The following is an 18,694-nucleotide window of genomic DNA, read 5'->3' on the forward strand; positions in this document are numbered from 1 at the left end:
CATTATAAGAGTTCTGATTCATTATAAGAGTTCTGATTCACTGTAAGAGTTCTGATTTATTATAAGAGTTCTGATTCACTGTAAGAGTTCTGATTCACTGTAAGAGTTCTGATTCTGTAAGAGTTCTGATTCATTATAAGAGTTCTGATTCATTATAAGAGTTCTGATTCACTGTAAGAGTTCTGATTCATTATAAGAGTTCTGATTCACTGTAAGAGTTCTGATTCACTGTAAGAGTTCTGATTCATTATAAGAGTTCTGATTCATTATAAGAGTTCTGATTCACTGTAAGAGTTCTGATTCATTGTAAGAGTTCTGATTCACTGTAAGAGTTCTGATTCACTGTAAGAGTTCTGATTCACTGTAAGAGTTCTGATTCATTATAAGAGTTCTGATTCACTGTAAGAGTTCTGATTCACTGTAAGAGTTCTGATTCATTGTAAGAGTTCTGATTCATTATAAGAGTTCTGATTCACTGTAAGAGTTCTGATTCACTGTAAGAGTTCTGATTCATTATAAGAGTTCTGATTCACTGTAAGAGTTCTGATTCATTATAAGAGTTCTGATTCACTGTAAGAGTTCTGATTCACTGTAAGAGTTCTGATTCACTGTAAGAGTTCTGATTCATTATAAGAGTTCTGATTCACTGTAAGAGTTCTGATTCACTGTAAGAGTTCTGATTCACTGTAAGAGTTCTGATTCATTATAAGAGTTCTGATTCACTACAAGAGTTCTGATTCACTGTAAGAGTTCTGATTCATTATAAGAGTTCTGATTCACTGTAAGAGTTCTGATTCATTATAAGAGTTCTGATTCACTGAGATTCCTAGCTTTTATCTGTTTTGGACTTTTCCAGTTCTGGTGAGCAGCTGATGGAGACGTGATGATGTTCCTCGCAGGTTCTCCTCCTGTTCCTGTATCTTTATGGACGTAAGCGAGAGCTGCCACCCCGCTCTGATCCCCCGCAGTCATGTTCTCATCTCTGTGTGTCCTCTGCTCTCTGCTGGACCTGAGCGCCGGACGCTGGGACTGGACGAAGGTGGAGATTAATGATGCTGGATACAGAGGAGCGTTTAAACCCAAACCTCCTCCTCACATCATCTTCATCCTGACCGATGATCAGGGCTTTAACGACGTGGGCTATCACAACGCGGCCCTGCACACCCCCACCCTGGATAAACTGGCTGCTGAGGGGGTGCGGCTGGAGAACTATTACGTTCAGCCGCTGTGTACGCCGTCACGTAGCCAGCTCATCACCGGCAGGTAACGCCAACGCCACCGCTTACTCAACGTCGGTTGTGGTTGAAACACTTGAATTCGGTAATTAGAAGGGGCGTCCCAATACTTTTGAAGCTATAATGTACTGTACTGATGTAATGACGTTTTCTGTCTGTGATCAGGAGGTCGGTGGTTTTCGACGTTTATCTTATTTACATTTACGCTGGAACGTCCACACGCTGGACACCAGAACAGAGACGCAGAACCTTAAATTCTTCACATTATTTAATCTGGTGTTTTTTTTACCGGCGTTTCTGGAACCCTGGAGAAGTTTGAATCATTTATTACTCTAATATATACCTTTTTTTTTAATGGTTCCAGGTATCAGATCCACACCGGACTGCAGCACTCCATCATCCGTCCCCGTCAGCCGAGCTGCATCCCTGAGAGCGTCTCCACCCTCCCACAGCGCCTCCAGGAGGCCGGATACTCCACTCACATGGTGGGGAAGTGGCACCTGGGCTTCTACCGTAAACACTGCCTGCCCACGCGCCGCGGCTTCCACACCTTCTTCGGGTCGCTCACAGGAAGTGTGGATTATTACACCTTCCAGTCGTGCGATGGAAAAGCGCTGTGCGGCTTCGACCTGCACGACGGCGAGTCCGTGGCCTGGAACCGGACGGGGAAGTACGCCACGCACCTGTACACGCAGAGGGTGCGCAAAATATTAGCCATGCACGACCCGGCCGAACCCATTTTTATTTTCCTGTCTCTCCAGGCTGCACACGCTCCGTTAAAACCGCCCAAACCGTACATTTACCCCTACAGGGGGATGGGGAACGTGCCACGCCGGAAATACGCAGCGACGATATCTGTGGTGGATGAAGCGGTGCGGAACATCACGTACGCGCTACGGAAGTACGGATACTACCGCAACTCTGTCATCGTGTTCTCATCGGATAACGGAGCACAGCCGTTCACCGGCGGCAGCAACTGGCCTCTCAGAGGGAGGAAGGGAACGTACTGGGAGGGCGGGGTCCGAGGGGTGGGGTTCATACACAGCCCACTGATACGCCACAAGCGCAGAATCAGCAAAGAGCTAATCCATATCACGGACTGGTTCCCGACTCTGGTGCGACTGGCCGGTGGAAACGTTTCCCAGGAGCAGAATCTGGACGGATTTGATATCTGGCCGGTCATCAGCGAGAATAAAGCGTCGGCCAGATTCGAAATCCTGCACAACATCGATCCGCTGCACCGCCAAGGGTTCAGGTTCCCTCAGGGTGGCAAAGGAATCTGGGATACCGCGGTTCAGGCTGCCATACGAGTGGGAGATTGGAAGCTCCTGACCGGAGATCCTGGTCACGCCGACTGGATCCCTCCTCAGGTTCTGACCGGCTTCCCGACCGGCTGGTGGAACCTGGAGCGGAAGAGTTCGGAGGAAGAGAAGAAGTCGGTCTGGCTGTTCAACATCACGGCGGATCCGTGCGAGCGCAACGACCTGGCGGAGAAACGACCCGACGTGGTCAAGAAGCTCCTGCTGCGTCTGGCCCTCTACAACAGCACCGCCGTTCCCATCCGATACCCGCCGGACGACCCGCGCGCCGACCCGCAGAAGAACGGAGGAGCGTGGAGACCCTGGGTGAAGGACGAGGAGAACGAGGTGAACTGGGACGGCGTTTATTACAAACGCGGCCTGAACCGGAAGAGGAAGAAATGCCGACTGTGCAAAATCCAGTCGTTCTTCAAGAAGCTGAACAGAAAGATCCTGGTGAACAGGATCTAGAGGAGATCACGTTCACGTCTCCTCAGAAACGAGGGGAAGGAACCACAAAGCGTGAGCCGCTGCTGGTACCAATCGTAACTTTGATCTGAGCCCAAAACCTCAAACGTTTCTGTTCCTCCGAGCAGAAACATGGAATGATTTTGCACTGAAGCTACAAAGCTAACAGCACTAATAAATAACAGACGCCTGGTACTGTAGCGGTTTTACCATTAGAATAGAAATACAAACCTGAGTTCAGGAAAACTTGGGACAGGATCGTGTTTACCACCATGTTCCATTATATGTTCCTCCACCAACTCTATTTAATGACTAGTGAATCTGAAAACACCAACTGATCCAGTTTATAAAGTGAATTTGTATCATCTTCAGATGAGTAAACGTGCAGAGATCTGGTCTGTGCTGCTGGCAGGTTAGTCTAGCACCCTGGTTCTGATAAAGCAGGGTCCTAGAGGTTTATTATTTCTCCAGGTACTACAACCGATCCAGGTTCTGATGCCGCAAAGCACCACACACTATCACGCTACCACCACCATGTTTCACTGTTCCTGTAATGTTCTTAATGTGAAGTGCTGGATTTGTTGAATGAGCCTTTTGTCTTTACATACAGATTTACATAAAAGATCAAAAGTACCTTAAAAAACTCAGAGCATTAATATGGAGTTAATTAATATAAAGGAAAGCTTCATCACCACGGCAATAGTGAGAATAACATTAAATATAGTAGATTGGGTGCAGCACAGCCACAGGGACCTGGAGAGCATGGTTCAAACCTCGCCTCTGTGAAAAGTCTGAACGTCGCCTACAGACGTTTGTTTGTTTGGTCTTTAGACCTAAAACTTGGTGAAGCTGCTTTGCACCAATGTCTGTTACTGAAAGTGCTGCTCCAGGTGCAGGAGGTGGATTGGCTGCTCCAAGTGACTCCTAGGTCTAGATGAGTGAATGTGTGACTTTGTGCAGCCCTGTGGTAAAGTGGCGCTCTGTTAGTTTTGTTTCTTCCTCCAGCGTCCAGTTTTTTTTAGACGCATGGATACACAAAATAACGCATCAAATTAAAATATGTTGAATTATTTTATGGTCAGAAGTAAATGGACGCCTGAACATCACATCCAAACTCCCGTTTGCTCAACAGCAGCCTCCTCTGTACTGATTTAACCAGACTGATAAAAGTTTATAGCATCCTAAACTACGAGGAGTGTATCGGAGAGGCTGAGGAGTGTTTGGTCTTCACACACACTGAGGAATGTGGAGTCCAGCTGTGATCCATCCATGACTCAGATTTTCCTTTTACTGGAATTCAAACACAGCTGGAATAAATACAAGAAGAAAGTCGTCGCCACGCCGAACACGAGCCGCTCCGTCTCTTTGTGAAGCGCCCGTGCTCAGGCGGAGACTGAAGGACTTATGGGAGATATTTATTCAGAATTTGTATCTTCAACAATTCTGTTTAATGTCGTGAAATCAACTTATGGATAAAATCAGGTCTCACATGTCCACTAAAGTTTATATACTGAATAACAGTTCGTATGGGACCTTTACATACCCCCCCCCCCCCATTGCTCTAATTCTGTGAGGAGTTAGGCATGTTCTCCCCTTGTCTGTATGGGGTTCCTCTAGTACTCTTGTTTCTTTTCTTTCTACCGTTTTAGAATGTCGTAGGACCCACAACGACCCTGATCAGAATAAAGCTGTTATTACAAATAAAGTGAATGAGTGAATGAATGAGTGAATGAGTGAATAAATGAATAAGTGAATGAATGAGTGAATAAATGAATGAGTGAATGAATGAGTGAATGAGTGAATGAATGAATGAATGAATGAGTGAATAAATGAATGAGTGAATGAATGAGTGAATGAATGAATGAGTGAATGAATGAATGAGTGAATAAATGAATGAGTGAATGAATGAATGAGTGAATGAATGAGTGAATAAATGAATGAGTGAATGAATGAGTGAATAAATGAATGAGTGAATGAATGAATGAATGAGTGAATAAATGAATGAGTGAATGAATGAGTGAATGAATGAATGAGTGAATGAATGAGTGAATAAATGAATGAGTGAATGAATGAGTGAATAAATGAATGAGTGAATGAATGAGTGAATGAGTGAATGAATGAATGAATGAGTGAATAAATGAATGAGTGAATGAATGAGTGAATGAATGAATGAGTGAATGAATGAGTGAATGAATGAATGAGTGAATGAATGAGTGAATGAATGAATGAGTGAGTGAATGAATGAATGAATGAACACACTACCTACGCAGGAAGGTCGGTGGTCTTATTTCTGGCTGTTGAGGATGAAGCAGCGCTCCCCCCTGCTGGAGGAACTTTAACATGTTCACTCAGATCTGTGTTACACTGTCAATCATTCACTAATATTCATCCATTCATCTTCACTGACATGCCGTTCCAAAATTAAGGGCATTAACGTGGACACAGCATTCTGAAGTGTGACATACTGTAGCATACATAACATTCATCCATCAATAAATTCATTTATTCATCTTGACTGTGATCTATCTATTCATCTATCAACCCATTCACTCATTCATACATCCATACATTTATTTATTCATCAATATATTAATCCATGTATTTATCAACCTAGTCATCTATTAACCCATTCACTTATCCATGCATATATTCATCCTTTCATTCATCAATCTGTTCATTCATTCATTCATTCATCCGTGCTATGATGGAGTTCAGTCACTCATGCTTAATTTCTTCTGATGTTTATTTCCTTCATCTCTAAATCATAAATGCAGAAGCTCAGATTCTTCACATCCATCTGAGCATGAACAAAGCGCCTGTGGAAAAGCTTTCACTCTTTCATAAGGAACACACACACACACACACACACACACACACACACACACACACACACTTAAGCCCACATTGCTGTGCATTGAATGAGTCATATCAGATGGAGGTGAAGAGTCGATATAAACTCTACATGAACTGCAGACATCAAACACTGAACATTCAGTTCTGCCACACACACACACACACACACACACACACACACTTTAAAACACTGCACACACACTCGGATGTCACCTTTCAACCAGGTTTATTAAAATGTTCTGCTAGATCTGATCCACTCTCCCGCTGCTACTGTGAAGTGGAAAATGCTTCTTAACTGCCCCCCTGAAGCAACATCATTACAAAAGCTGTACATAACGAGCTTATCATGCACAATGCCGGAATGAAACACTGTAAATCACAGCACCACTGGACCCTGGAGCAACGGAAACAAGTCTGCACTTCACCAGTCTGCAATCTGATGAGAGACTCTGACTCCTCAAAGTGTGTTTTTGATGGTTTGGGGCCCCGAGTTCCAGGGAAGAAAAGATAAAATGATATAAAATTCTATAAATGTGTCTAACATGCAACAGTTTAGGGAATACCCTTTCCTATTTCAGCACAAAGAAAACTCTACAGAAAATGGTTTGGTGTAAAAGAAACCGCCTCAAATAGACAAGGACTCAAACATATCCAACATCTGTAGAATGAACTGGAATGCAGACTGTGAGTTAGGACTCGTCACAAGTGCCCGAACCTCCCAATACTTGTGGCGAACACCCTGCAACACCAGTAACACACTGACACTACTGGTCACTACTGGTAAGGAGTGAATGAGTGAGTAAAAACAATAAAAGAATCCTGTAGCTTCTACAGAAGACTGGTGTGATGTACCTGTAGTGGTTTTGTACAGTATCTCCTCGTGTACAGCAGCTCTGCTCCTAGTTCAGACACTGAGGAGGAGGAGGAGGAGGATGCAGTTGCCATGACAACGGTGCTGTGTATTCAGCCGTCCATCTGATTGGTCCAGACAGACAGAGCGGGCGCGCCATGAAAAGAAAGAGAAGAAAAAGCATCGTAGATCCAGAAGGTTGATCGTCTCGCTTTCTTCTGCTCCACAAACAGCAGGCTTCCTACCATCATCATCCTCATTCTTCTGCTCAACACACGCTCACACACACACTCACACACACTCACACACTCCTGAGTGCCACACACACCATCTGGGTTCAGCATGGCGACCATCACCTGTACCCGCTTCACAGAGGAATACCAACTGTTTGAGGAACTGGGCAAGTAAGTCACAGCTCTCTGATTAGTGCTGTTCTTCATTCATTCATCTTCAGCTACTCCTTCATCCTGATCAGGGTCCAAGTCAGACAGAGCACCCATCCACCCCTGGGTATAACTCACTCACACATTCACTCACTCACTTCCACCTAGCGGCAGTTTCATTCAGCCAGTTCACCTGCTGCATGTTTGGGGAGGTGGGAGGAGATCGGAGTACTTGGGGAACACCCATGCGTATATGCGGAGAACATGTTAAACTCCTTACCGTGACGAAAGTTGAGGATCAAACCCATGAATCCAGATCACCAATATTAACTCATTAAAGAAATATAAGCAGTTTAGTGCAGCCTGATGGAGCTGTAGGTGTGTTGGTGCACAGCTCCAGGATTCAGGTTCATTCCTCATGTCTGCTTACTGTCTATAAGATATCTGTGCACATATATGAGATGTTTATTTCTGATATTTCCCGAGACATGCAGAAGGTGGATTGTCTGGCTCTAATTAAGACTGGGTGTGAGTGGATGAGTGAGTTTGTGATGCTCTGTGATGGATCGATGCACTGTTTATTTCTGAATGTATTCCTGCTTTGTTTTTTGGGGGTGGGCTCTGGACCCTCTGCTAGCCTGATCAGGATAAAGCTTCTTGATGAATAAATAGTTAATGGTTTTCAAATTGATTGCATTTGAAGTGACATCAATAAACTGTTTTATTTTTAATGCAGAACTGATTAATTTTAAACAAATATATAATAATAATAATAATAGTAATTCCCTACACGGCCACTTTTATGTGAATGCTTTCCACAGGATTTTGGATTGTGACTGCAAGAACTTGATTTAGTCAAAAGAAAGGTCTAACCGTATTTTTTGGGGTTGAGGTCAGAGTTGTGTGCTGGACACTGGAGTTCAAACTGGTCAAACCGTGTCTTTAAGGATCATTCATTTTGCACAGGGCTCCAGTCATGCTGGAACAGGAAAGGACCTTCCCTAAACCGCTGTCACAGCGTTGAAAGCATATCATTTATATTATATAACATGTTTTTCACACCTGCTGCAAACAGGTGTGAATGATGAAGGATGAAACACAAACTTCTGACCATCAAGTGTACATTTGCATTTATTTGCATATTCTAGTGTGTGTGTGTGTGTGTGTGTGTGTGTGTGTGTGTGTGTGTGTGTGTGTGCTTGTTACAGGAGTGTGTAACACCTCCACACACTCCGAGACTTTAGACCCCGACTGGCCCTTTTCCCACTGCACAACACCCACACACACACTTCACTCTTTCACTCTGTGTGTGTGTGTGTGTGTGTGTGTGTGTGTGTGTGTGTGTGTGGGCAATCAAAGCCAGGCTGATTATATAATAGAGTTTGGGGGAGGCAGTTCAGTACAGGCTGATATTGTTCACACAGATATATTACAGCCCGACAATCATACAACTCTTCAAACACCGAGTTTCAAATCACAAAATAAATCATTACACTGGATAGATATGATTTGGAGAGGTACTGCATGGGCGGGGCGGGGTGGGTCAGAGCGGGTGGGGCTGTTGTCAGGTAGAATGTCTGAATGAAAATCAGAAAGGATCTTCACTTACAGTTGACCCCGAACAGAAATATTTGGCAGTTCAGTGGTTAGGTTTGGGCTGTCAGTCAGAAGGTTGTGGCTTCAAATCCCAGCTTTGCCAAGCAGCCACTGTTGGGCCCTTAAACAAGGCTCTTAACCCTCTCAGCTGCAGGGCTGCTGTATAATATCTGATCTGCAGAAAGGGAATTTGTTGTATGTATGATAGTACGATGATCACTCTGATGTTGATTCACCACTGTTAAAATTATATAACATTTAGAAACTGTGGCTCTCACTGTTGTTAGGTTGAGTCCTAGAGCTTTTTTAAGATGCAGCATGCACTCAGAAGCTGTTGTGCAGGAATTAAGCTCACAACAAACCCTCGATCAAGCTCTGAGGTGCTGATTTTGGTGCAGGAACGAAGCACATGGTGGATAAACTTGATGTATGATGGTGCTAATTGTAATGCAACAGGCTGATGAAACAGCGTAATGGGTTATGGGTGCACAAGCCCCCCAATCCCATGAAATCCTTGCCCGTGGTGAGACTGGCACCTTGCAGTAGGTAGTAAAGCGCTACAGCAGCGATAATAGCGTTATTGTTAGTGATTTTCTGAGGTGAATGACAGGAAAACAGATTGAGGATTTATAATTGGTCCCAAAATGGGAAGCAACTGACAGATTTGCCTTCTGCTTCTGTCCATCACAGCCAAGGAGACTGGAAACAGGGAAAGTTTGTCTTCTGCATCAGGTACAGCGTGAAAAAGTATTTGCCCCCTTCAGATTGCAAGACAGCTATTGCATTTTTAACAGAGTGAATAATTAGAGATAATTAAATACATCATTTTACATAAGATAACTCGTAGCTTAGTTTTATTTATTAAAGGAACAAAGTTATCCAACACACAAACCTACTCTAATCAAAAGTAATTATTCCCTTGATAGTTTGATAAATCAAGTACACCAGTTTTGCTAATTTAATGCCGCAGCCTTAATTTCAGCAGCTCTTTTAACTATAAATTTCACTCATGTTAAATCTCTTCATCAAAACCAAGCAGTCACCTTAAACGTGTGCCACCATCAAAGACAATTCCAGAAGAGTTAAAAAAAATTAGTTATTTAAGTACTTCAGTATGGAAAGGGATATAGAGCCATTTTTTAAGGCACTGGACTCCACCAAACCACAGTAAGACCCATAATCTTTACACTGAATTGTAAACTGGTAACAGAGGCAAAAATCTACACAGTAGTGTGTAAGAGCCGAGCAACCACTTATCCACATGTAAAGCTTGCTTGACTTTGGACAGTCTCCCCCAAGTTTCAGCAGGTTCAAATTTAAGGTGGACCTGTTTTCTAGTGGTTCTTGAATCAGATCCAATAATATGTTTATTTATTATTAGTAATTTTCATTTATATCCCAAGACCATGAAATACCTCACAACACCTCAAATGTCCAATGTCCCAAGTGTTTAAAAACTTTTGACTTAATTGCAAGAACGGTTTAATTAATTTGATTAAGATTGAAACTATGGCTACATTTGGTCTAAATTTTATCATTAATTGTGGATTTTATATTTAGATATAAAAAATTAAGACACGACCAGAGGCAGCGACATGTATTCTCTCACTATTACAGTTTATCACTGATGGATTAAAAATGTATATTATCAAGGTCACATCCTGATTTAGATCTAAATAGTTTACCCTCCAGCACTTATTAATTAGTTTATGTCTAAAAAAGTATTAATACCCACATTTATATGCTTATATTAAACATAATCTGTCCCAGTAAACCAGTCAGCACAGTGGAACAGCTGGTAATGTAGGTGCCACACAGCAACCGGCGTCCTAAAGACTTGGGTTTGATTCTTATCTCTGAACACTGTCAAGGAGGAGATATTTCTTTCTATATTTCCTCCCTGTATGTATGTGTGCGTTACCGTTAGGTACTATGGTTTAAAATTGATTAATTAAATTAATTGTCAGGTTTTAGTTGGTATTAGTGGGTATATGTACTTAAAAGTAGGTTTTTCCTATTTAATAAAACCAGTTTAGATTGAAGGTAGTAACGATAATATAATTAATGTAGATAAATATTTAATGTAAGTGATAGTATAATGAATATAGATGGATATTAAGGGTTAAAAAGATAATAAAAGTTTATGATTAGTATTAGTGCATTAATACACGTTGCTGGTGAGAGAAACTTCTGGACGTTCTGCTGCTGTGTTTCAAATCTATACTACACTACAACAAAGTGCGTAAGTAGTGCCTCAGTGTTACTGTTATTCTTACACACTCTAAAGTAACTGATATGCGGTTTGGGATGAAACCCAATTTTACCTCAGGAACGTCAAGTTTACGAGCTAATTATGTTGTGTAAAATTGGTCATTGTTATTTATTCTTTAAAAGAATAAATAAGAATAAAGAATTTAAAAGAATAAAGAATGTGTTTTATATTTGTTAATGATAATGCGAAATTTATACTCATTAGAAAATAGATTTAATGTTGTTGACAGTACAGTAGATACTGGGCTAAATCATGCTAATGTCATTCTGTCAGTACCAAATTAAGTAGAGTCTTTTTAATTTATTAAATTAGTTTTATTTATCGCTTTATCTTGATCAGTGTCCACCAATCCACCTTCTGCATGTTTTAAAAAGGTGTAAGGGAATGAGGATGTATCCTGTTTGAGGGCTTACAGAGTAGTAATCATCACTTCAGAATAAAGGGTATTTGTGGTGTTTCTTAATAGTAATAAAGAAATAAATCATTACCTGTCAAATAATTCTGAAATAAAGAGTTTCACAGATCGATGTGATGATGCAGAAGCTGGACTGAAGCTCTCACTGCAAGGTGGTCTCTCCTAGAAGTGAATATTTCAGAAATATGCTTACCGTTTGCTGCAGTTCTCTCTGAGCTGTTTGGCTCCAGTGCAGCGTTCTTCACTTTTTCCTCCTGTCCAGAGTTTTCTAGTGATGCTTCAGTACAGTCATACGTTTTATCAAAACATCGTACTAAATATCCCTTTTTATTTACACTTATTTTATTTTTATTGCATTGTTCTGACCGTGAGGAACCACGTCACTCTTCATACCTCATCTGCTGATTCTTACTCAAACTCATTGTTCATGTTGTTTGCAACCCAAACCACGTCCGTTCTGCTACCCAGTGTGAAACTATAATATTTAAAGTGCACTAATCAGAAGTATTATTTGGGACACAGTTTGAGCTTTGCCTTCAGGAGAAATCGATCGTTCCCACCCACATTAAACCAAAAACATCGGGCAGATTCTCCACACTTTTAGTTCCACAGCTCCTCTATCTCCAACTACACCTCCCACTACCTTCCCATCTAACTCATCTAACTTATTATCAGATGTTCCAGGAGCTCTGTAGGGAAGAGTCCATCAACATGAGTACACCCTGACTCACCCCAAATTTGTTTAATTCTGACCATTTGTGGCATTTAGGAGACAATTTACAGTTGTGACTGGAGCAGGAGCCCAACAGTGGCACCCTGGCAGTCATTGGTTTTGGACCATTGATCTTCAAACGAATCGTCCACTACTCTAACTACTGAGCTACTGCGCTAACAGTCAATTAAAAAATGAATACCAACATTTTAAGGTTGTATGAAACAAATGTAATTGTGATATGATGTGTGTGTGTGTGTGTGTGTGTGTGTGTGTGTGTGTGAAGTTGTAGTCCTTACTGCCACAGTTGTTGGGAGTTAAAAGTAGTTTTTTATTAAAATAGTGAAATCTTACTGGGTTATTTTTGCTGTGTGTTTCAGGGGAGCGTTCTCAGTGGTGCGCAGGTGTGTTAAAGTCCTCTCGGGTCAGGAATACGCCGCCAAGATCATCAACACCAAGAAACTCTCTGCCAGAGGTGAGTGGGTGCCAGTAGTTATAGTATTTATACCAGTCCCACCAGCGTCTGATAACGTGTAAACAAGATCTCTACAATCCAAATCTAACTAAAGCTACAGGTGTACACACACACACACACACACACACATGCAATTAACACACATTACTTACTTCAGTCTGTTGGTGATTTACAGCAGCCACCCCACCTGCATGCACACACAGGGAGAACATGCCAAACTAATAGACAGTTAAGCTCAGTTTAGTTTATTTTAGTTTTGCAGTAATGTGGTGTTTGGTTGAGAATATGAGATAAAATACACCAGAGACGTCTTCCACCTCTCCACATCTCACACCTCCTACACACTTTCAACCATACAGTACACATACACACACACACACACACACACACACATACACACACACACATATTCACACACTCACATAAAAAAACACATACACATATACACACACAAATGTAAACGAAAACACGATGCTGTGTTACTGGTGTGATCATTATATACATTTATATTACAGAGACTACAGAAAGGTGGTATATATAACGTACACCCTAGCGTGCCATGAGATGATTTGGTTTGTGTAGAACCCCTCTCTGTCTGTCTGTGCATGTCAGTCCAGACTTCTAAATTCTTCAGCTCCTCTTTTCTTCTGCTAATGTAGCGTCTGTATTCTTTTGTCGTCTAGCCTTCGGGCAGAAGGAGCAGAGCGAATATTTTCCTTTGTATCTCAGGCTCAGAAATCCTCCAAACGTGTGTGTGTGTGTGTGTGTGTGTGTGTATATATAGCTGTGTGTATGACAGTGTGTGTGTATAAGTGTGTGTGTGTGTATCACAGACAGTTTCCTGCTGTGTTGTGACTCACAGTGAATACATGCTGACTTTACACTCAGTGTTTTCATGGAAACCCTCCACCATTATTTCCTTCGTACTCGATTTTCATCCCAAACTATTTCTGTGACCCTGTGGTGGATGATCCGATGTAAGGCCTGGTTCTCCCGCAGCATTTCATATGGGCTTTAAGTTCTGTGGTTCTGGGTTCTGTGCAGAACAGTCAGTTTGTTCTACACCAGACAATCACTGAAGCTTGTGCATCCAGTAGATCCACATTCATCCATTAGGCTGCAAGATACACCACTTAAGCATGTTTATTACCACATGGAATGTGCTATTTTACTGTTCCTGAGCCCACTGGTGGTGTTATTTTTTCCAAACCTGGGCTACACCTGCATGTGATCCTGAGAAACATGCAGAAGGTAGATTGGTCATGCTAAATTGATATTTTAAGTTGGATTGTGAGCCAGTCCTGTGTGGTTCGGTAAACATTCAGTAAAGGTAATTAGCGTCCTGCAGCCTTGACTAGCTGTTCAGGTGTGTTTGTAGACGTTTGATTGGGGTCTGTAATAGATGAAGCGTGACGAGCGTTCGGATTTTAATGAGCTGCAGATCCTTGACGCGAACACGCAGGACGTTTCAGTAAAACTGACTCTCATGATTCAGCTGGAAATGAAACACAGCCCATCATGTTCAAGAGAGGAATGATGAAACGATTGGGGGATTTTATCGCTATCACACAAAGCGGGCGCTTATCATCACGCCAAACCAAACAGACGGAGCGGTTTGGAAAAATCCCAATAATCCTAAAAACAAGGATCATTTTGGAGGGCATTTCGGCACCTTGATGTTATCAGCTGCTGGATTTGCAGGGAGGAAATAACGAGGCGGTTAAACTGATAATCTAGCAGCTGCTTCTGTAGAGAGACAGTGTTCCGATTCCTCCGGCACTCTGCCGCTGTCATTTCTCAGCGCTGCTTTCACTGAACCACAGCTCATCCATCTGTTTGGTTCCAGTGATGGATGTCTAAATATTTCTGCCTTGTTTTATTCCACATAAGCTGTTAGATCTGACTGAGCAGGTCCTGCATGCCTGCAGAAATAGAATAACACTGGAAAATATCTGTTTACACGTGAGCTCGGGCCAAAATCAAGCTTCATTTGATTGTCAGTATCTAATGCTGGTGTGGGGGGTGTGGCTGGCTCACAACTCCACCGCCTAGGGTTCAATACTGAGCTCTAATTACTGATCTTGAGGCTTTTTTCCTGGATATTTTGCAGGCGTCAGTGATGGAAGCTTCATCCAGGTTTTTTTTATTTTTTTTTTTTTTTATATTTTATTAAAATTTTCAAACAAGATCAACAATGAACAAAAAAAAATCCACACTATACATAGATAATGCATTTAGAAAAAATAATATTTAGTATATAAATACGAAATATGTATTATATGGAAAGAAGGTTAAAAAAAAATAAAAAAAATAAATAGATAAATAAATAAAATATATAAATTAATTTAAAAAAATTGATAAAAACTAGAATTAAATTAAAAAGAAAAAATAAACAAATAAATAAATAAAATAAAATTATGGCCTCTTAAGTACATCCAAAAATTCCTTCCAAACAGAAAGAGATCACCACAGTGCAATTGCACCAGAGCACCTCAAATCCAGGCTGGGTTTTAAATAGCAAATAAACACTAATGGTTGTGAGTTTGTTTCTGCCGTTCCATCATATTTGCACCCCCAAAAACATGCCAGTAGGAGTACTGAGTGTTTTATACCTGCGTGTTTGTTCTGGACCTTTTAGAACCCAGGACCACTAGGGGGGAATTATGGTTTTAAGGATTTAAGGTGGAAGCTGCTTAATGCCTAGTGAGCTACCTCCTCACGCTTTATTTAGGGCTAGCTGAGTTTTATGGACCTACGCACATAGACTTAAGGAGATGGAAACTACAGGAGTCAGCGGTCCACTGGTCCCCAGTTAGACAGGATTTGTTGTCATGGCGATACTTTTAATTTTTGTCCAAAAGTATATGGACACCCTGTCTAATCATTAAGATCAGATGTTTTAGCCACACCCAGGTCTATAAAACAATTTGAGGCAACAGTTTGGGGAAGACCTCTAGTGTTCAGACGGTGTAATCGCATCTAATCCATTTAAAATGGTCAAATCTTCACCAGGCACGCTGATGCATTGTGTCACAACGTATTGTTACACCCCTCGCTGTAGGTTTTTGAACTCCGGTGGGGCAGATCTGCACGTTAACGTGTTATATAAAATAATAAAAGTATTATATAAATATGTATATTCATAATTCATGGTGAGATCAAAGTCCATGAGTTGTGATCGCTCTTCTCCTTCAGCACTATATATTTCATAAAGTCTATTCCTGGTGTATCCTGCAGTGTTGCCTAGCAACCCATCTTCCAAAGTTCACCCCAAGTCTTGCTTGCACACACACACACACACACACACAGAGTACATTATACACAATATAATAGCAAAGAGGAAAACAAATGTGGATGACGATTCTCCCTCCAATTAATGACTAATCACACAATCACAGCTCTCTCCGTGTCTCTATACTTATGGAGGCGTCATCGTGTGGGCAGGAATTCGTTCTTCTTGTGATTCGAACTGGTCTGCAAAGCTTTGGTTTACAGAGAAATAACCCGCCACACACCCCGCGCGTTCATTAGGGGTGTGTTGATGGGTCAGTAATGAGGGTGTGTGTACAGTGTGGAATATTCAGGCTCATTACAGTGAAATCCTGAAGCTTTCATTATTCATCAGACCAGCCCAAGGTTCCTATCAGTCCATCAATGTGTGTGTGTGTGTGTGTGTGTGTGTGTGTGTGTGTGTGTGTGTGTGTGTGTGTGTGTGCTAAACACAACAGTAATGATGGGTGTAGATGAATCTGAACTCCACTGCATGTTCTTAAATCTGTGATCCCACAATCACTCACTGAATCTCATTTCTTTTATTTTAATCTGCACTTTAATCACTGAGCTACTGGATTTATACTGGTCTTACAATGGATTTATAATGGGTTTATACTGGGTTTATACCGCATTTATACCAGTTTAATACTGGGTTTATACTTGGTTTACATTGAGATTATACTGGATTTATAATGGGCTTACAATGGGTTTATAATGGGTTTATACCGCATTTATACCAGGTTAATACTGGGTTCACACTGGGATTATACTGGGTTTATACCTGGTTTATATTGGGATAATACTGGGTTTATACTTTTTACCAGGTTTACCAAATTTATAACAGGTTTATACTGGGTTAATACCAGGGTTTATAATGGGTTTGTACTGAGTTTATACTGGGTTAATACCAGGGTTTATAATGGGTTTGTACTGAGTTTATACTGGGTTAATACCAGGGTTTATAATGGGTTTGTACTGAGTTTATACTGGGTTAATACCAGGGTTTATAATGGGTTTGTACTGAGTTTAAACTGGGTTAATACCAGGGTTTATAATGGGTTTGTACTGAGTTTATACCAAGTTTATACTGGGTTTATACCAGATTTTTACCAGGTTATTACTGGGTTTACACTAAAATTATACTGGAGTTAAAATTAGTTTATACTGGGTTTTTATTGGGTTTATATCAGGGTTAATTCTGGATTTATACCATGTTTATACTCGGTTTACACTGGGATTATACTGGGTTTATAACAGGGTCTAAACTGGGTTTATACTGGGTTTATACCAGGGTTTATAATGAGTTTATACTGGGTTTATAACAGGGTTTATAATGAGTTTATACTGGGTTTATAACAGGGTTTATAATGAGTTTATACTGGGTTTATACTGGATTTTAAAATTGGTTTGTAAGGGTTGATACTGGGTTTATACTGTGTTTATATTGGATTTGTACCATGTTTTTACTGGGTAAATAATGGGTTTATACCGAGCTTGGAGGCTTTTTTTTGTGATCAGCAAATTCAGTGGCACTATAAGGTGCTGATTTCTTCTTTAATGCCTTGCACAAGGACACAAGGAGACCACTGTTCCATGTTTAGTCCTGTGTAATAAGTGCAGTCAAACTTGCCCAATTTATGGTGTTGATAGAATCTGCGTCTCCTCTGGTGATTATATTAGTGTTTATTATATCATGTGATGCTGGGATTATATTTCCTACTGTAATTATTATAATCACTGGATGAATCACACACACTTATACTGAGCATCCTAAACATGGTGTGTGTGTGTGTGTGTGTGTGTGTGTGTGTGTGTGTGTGTGTTTCAGATCACCAGAAGCTGGACAGAGAGGCTCGGATCTGTCGACTGCTCAAACATCCAAACATCGGTGAGTCCTGTATACACACGTATAGCACTATACACTACACCATGGATGCAGAAAGTATTCACACCCCTGCTGTTTGTCATGTGATCATAACAATCTGGTCCTGATCAAAGTCCCTCAGGTCTTTAGGCTGATCAGATTGCTGCATTCAACAGGTGAACTATGTGGAACCTCCATCAGTCTGATGTCTAACAGATCCCTCATGTGGTATTTACCGTATCAAGATGTAAAACATGATACTTTAGTACACGTATATTTTATTTATATTTTCTATGTGCTGCATTCAGTAAATAAACAGTTGTTGTGCAGTGTAAAAACCTTCAGCGCTTCACCAATACACCCCTGGTCTCACTTCATGTGGCACGGAATACCCAGCACCCCCTCTTCCTTTTGTAGGTTATAGGGTGTAGGGTGCATTGCTGAGATCTGAAGGCTAAAAAGAGCGCCGGCCTCATCCTGAATTATCAGCTGGAGTTCTCAGTTTGTCTTTATCTGTATGAGCATTTCTGACAGCTTCCTCTCCTCATGATGCCAGTGTGTGAGCGCTGAATATATTAGATTTTGGCACATTGGGTTTTCCTGGCTGGCGGAGTGAGGCCGGGGGTGTGTGTTATTGTAACGGAGCCAGAATCCTCCCACACAGCACACAGGAACCAGTGGCTTTGTTCCTGCTGTCGATATGCAGCACAATATCAACCGTTAAATACTCAAATAGCTCCGTCCACTAACACTCAAACAGTATAGAAACTGTTTAGATAGATTTATATCTACACATCTAGAGGGTTAGGAACATATTCATATCCTATACACCACATTATTAGGAAATAACCAAAACATTACGTCTCCACCTTCAACAAGTCTCTGAATGTTCTCGAGTGGCTCAGACAAACCCCTACCAAACATCTGTGGAGAGACCTGAAGAAGAAGCAGCTCACAAATGCCATCAACTGATGGAGCTTAAGAGGATCTGACATGAAGA

The 18,694-nt window shown here is 41.3% G+C and overlaps 2 protein-coding genes across 2 annotated transcripts in view; both read left to right on the forward strand.

The window, feature by feature from the left end:
* The first annotated feature begins 970 nt into the window (after window positions 1-970).
* arsib (arylsulfatase family, member Ib) lies at window positions 971-3,004 on the forward strand. Its single transcript, XM_063012061.1, has 2 exons — window positions 971-1,263; window positions 1,600-3,004. Exons 1-2 carry the CDS (start codon window positions 971-973, stop codon window positions 3,002-3,004), a joined length of 1,698 nt encoding a protein of 565 aa, XP_062868131.1.
* Window positions 3,005-6,935: 3,931 nt separating this feature from the next.
* camk2a (calcium/calmodulin-dependent protein kinase II alpha) overlaps window positions 6,936-18,694 on the forward strand; it is a 33,766-nt gene continuing 22,007 nt past the window's right edge. Inside the window, exons 1-3 of the mRNA XM_063011900.1 lie at window positions 6,936-7,108; window positions 12,463-12,557; window positions 17,659-17,718. Of these exons, the coding sequence (XP_062867970.1) occupies window positions 7,047-7,108; window positions 12,463-12,557; window positions 17,659-17,718 (217 nt within the window). The 5' untranslated portion in view covers window positions 6,936-7,046. The remainder of the gene's footprint in view (window positions 7,109-12,462; window positions 12,558-17,658; window positions 17,719-18,694) is intronic.

The sequence above is a fragment of the Trichomycterus rosablanca genome, chromosome 16, assembly GCF_030014385.1.
Source record: "Trichomycterus rosablanca isolate fTriRos1 chromosome 16, fTriRos1.hap1, whole genome shotgun sequence".
NCBI lineage: Eukaryota > Metazoa > Chordata > Actinopteri > Siluriformes > Trichomycteridae > Trichomycterus > Trichomycterus rosablanca.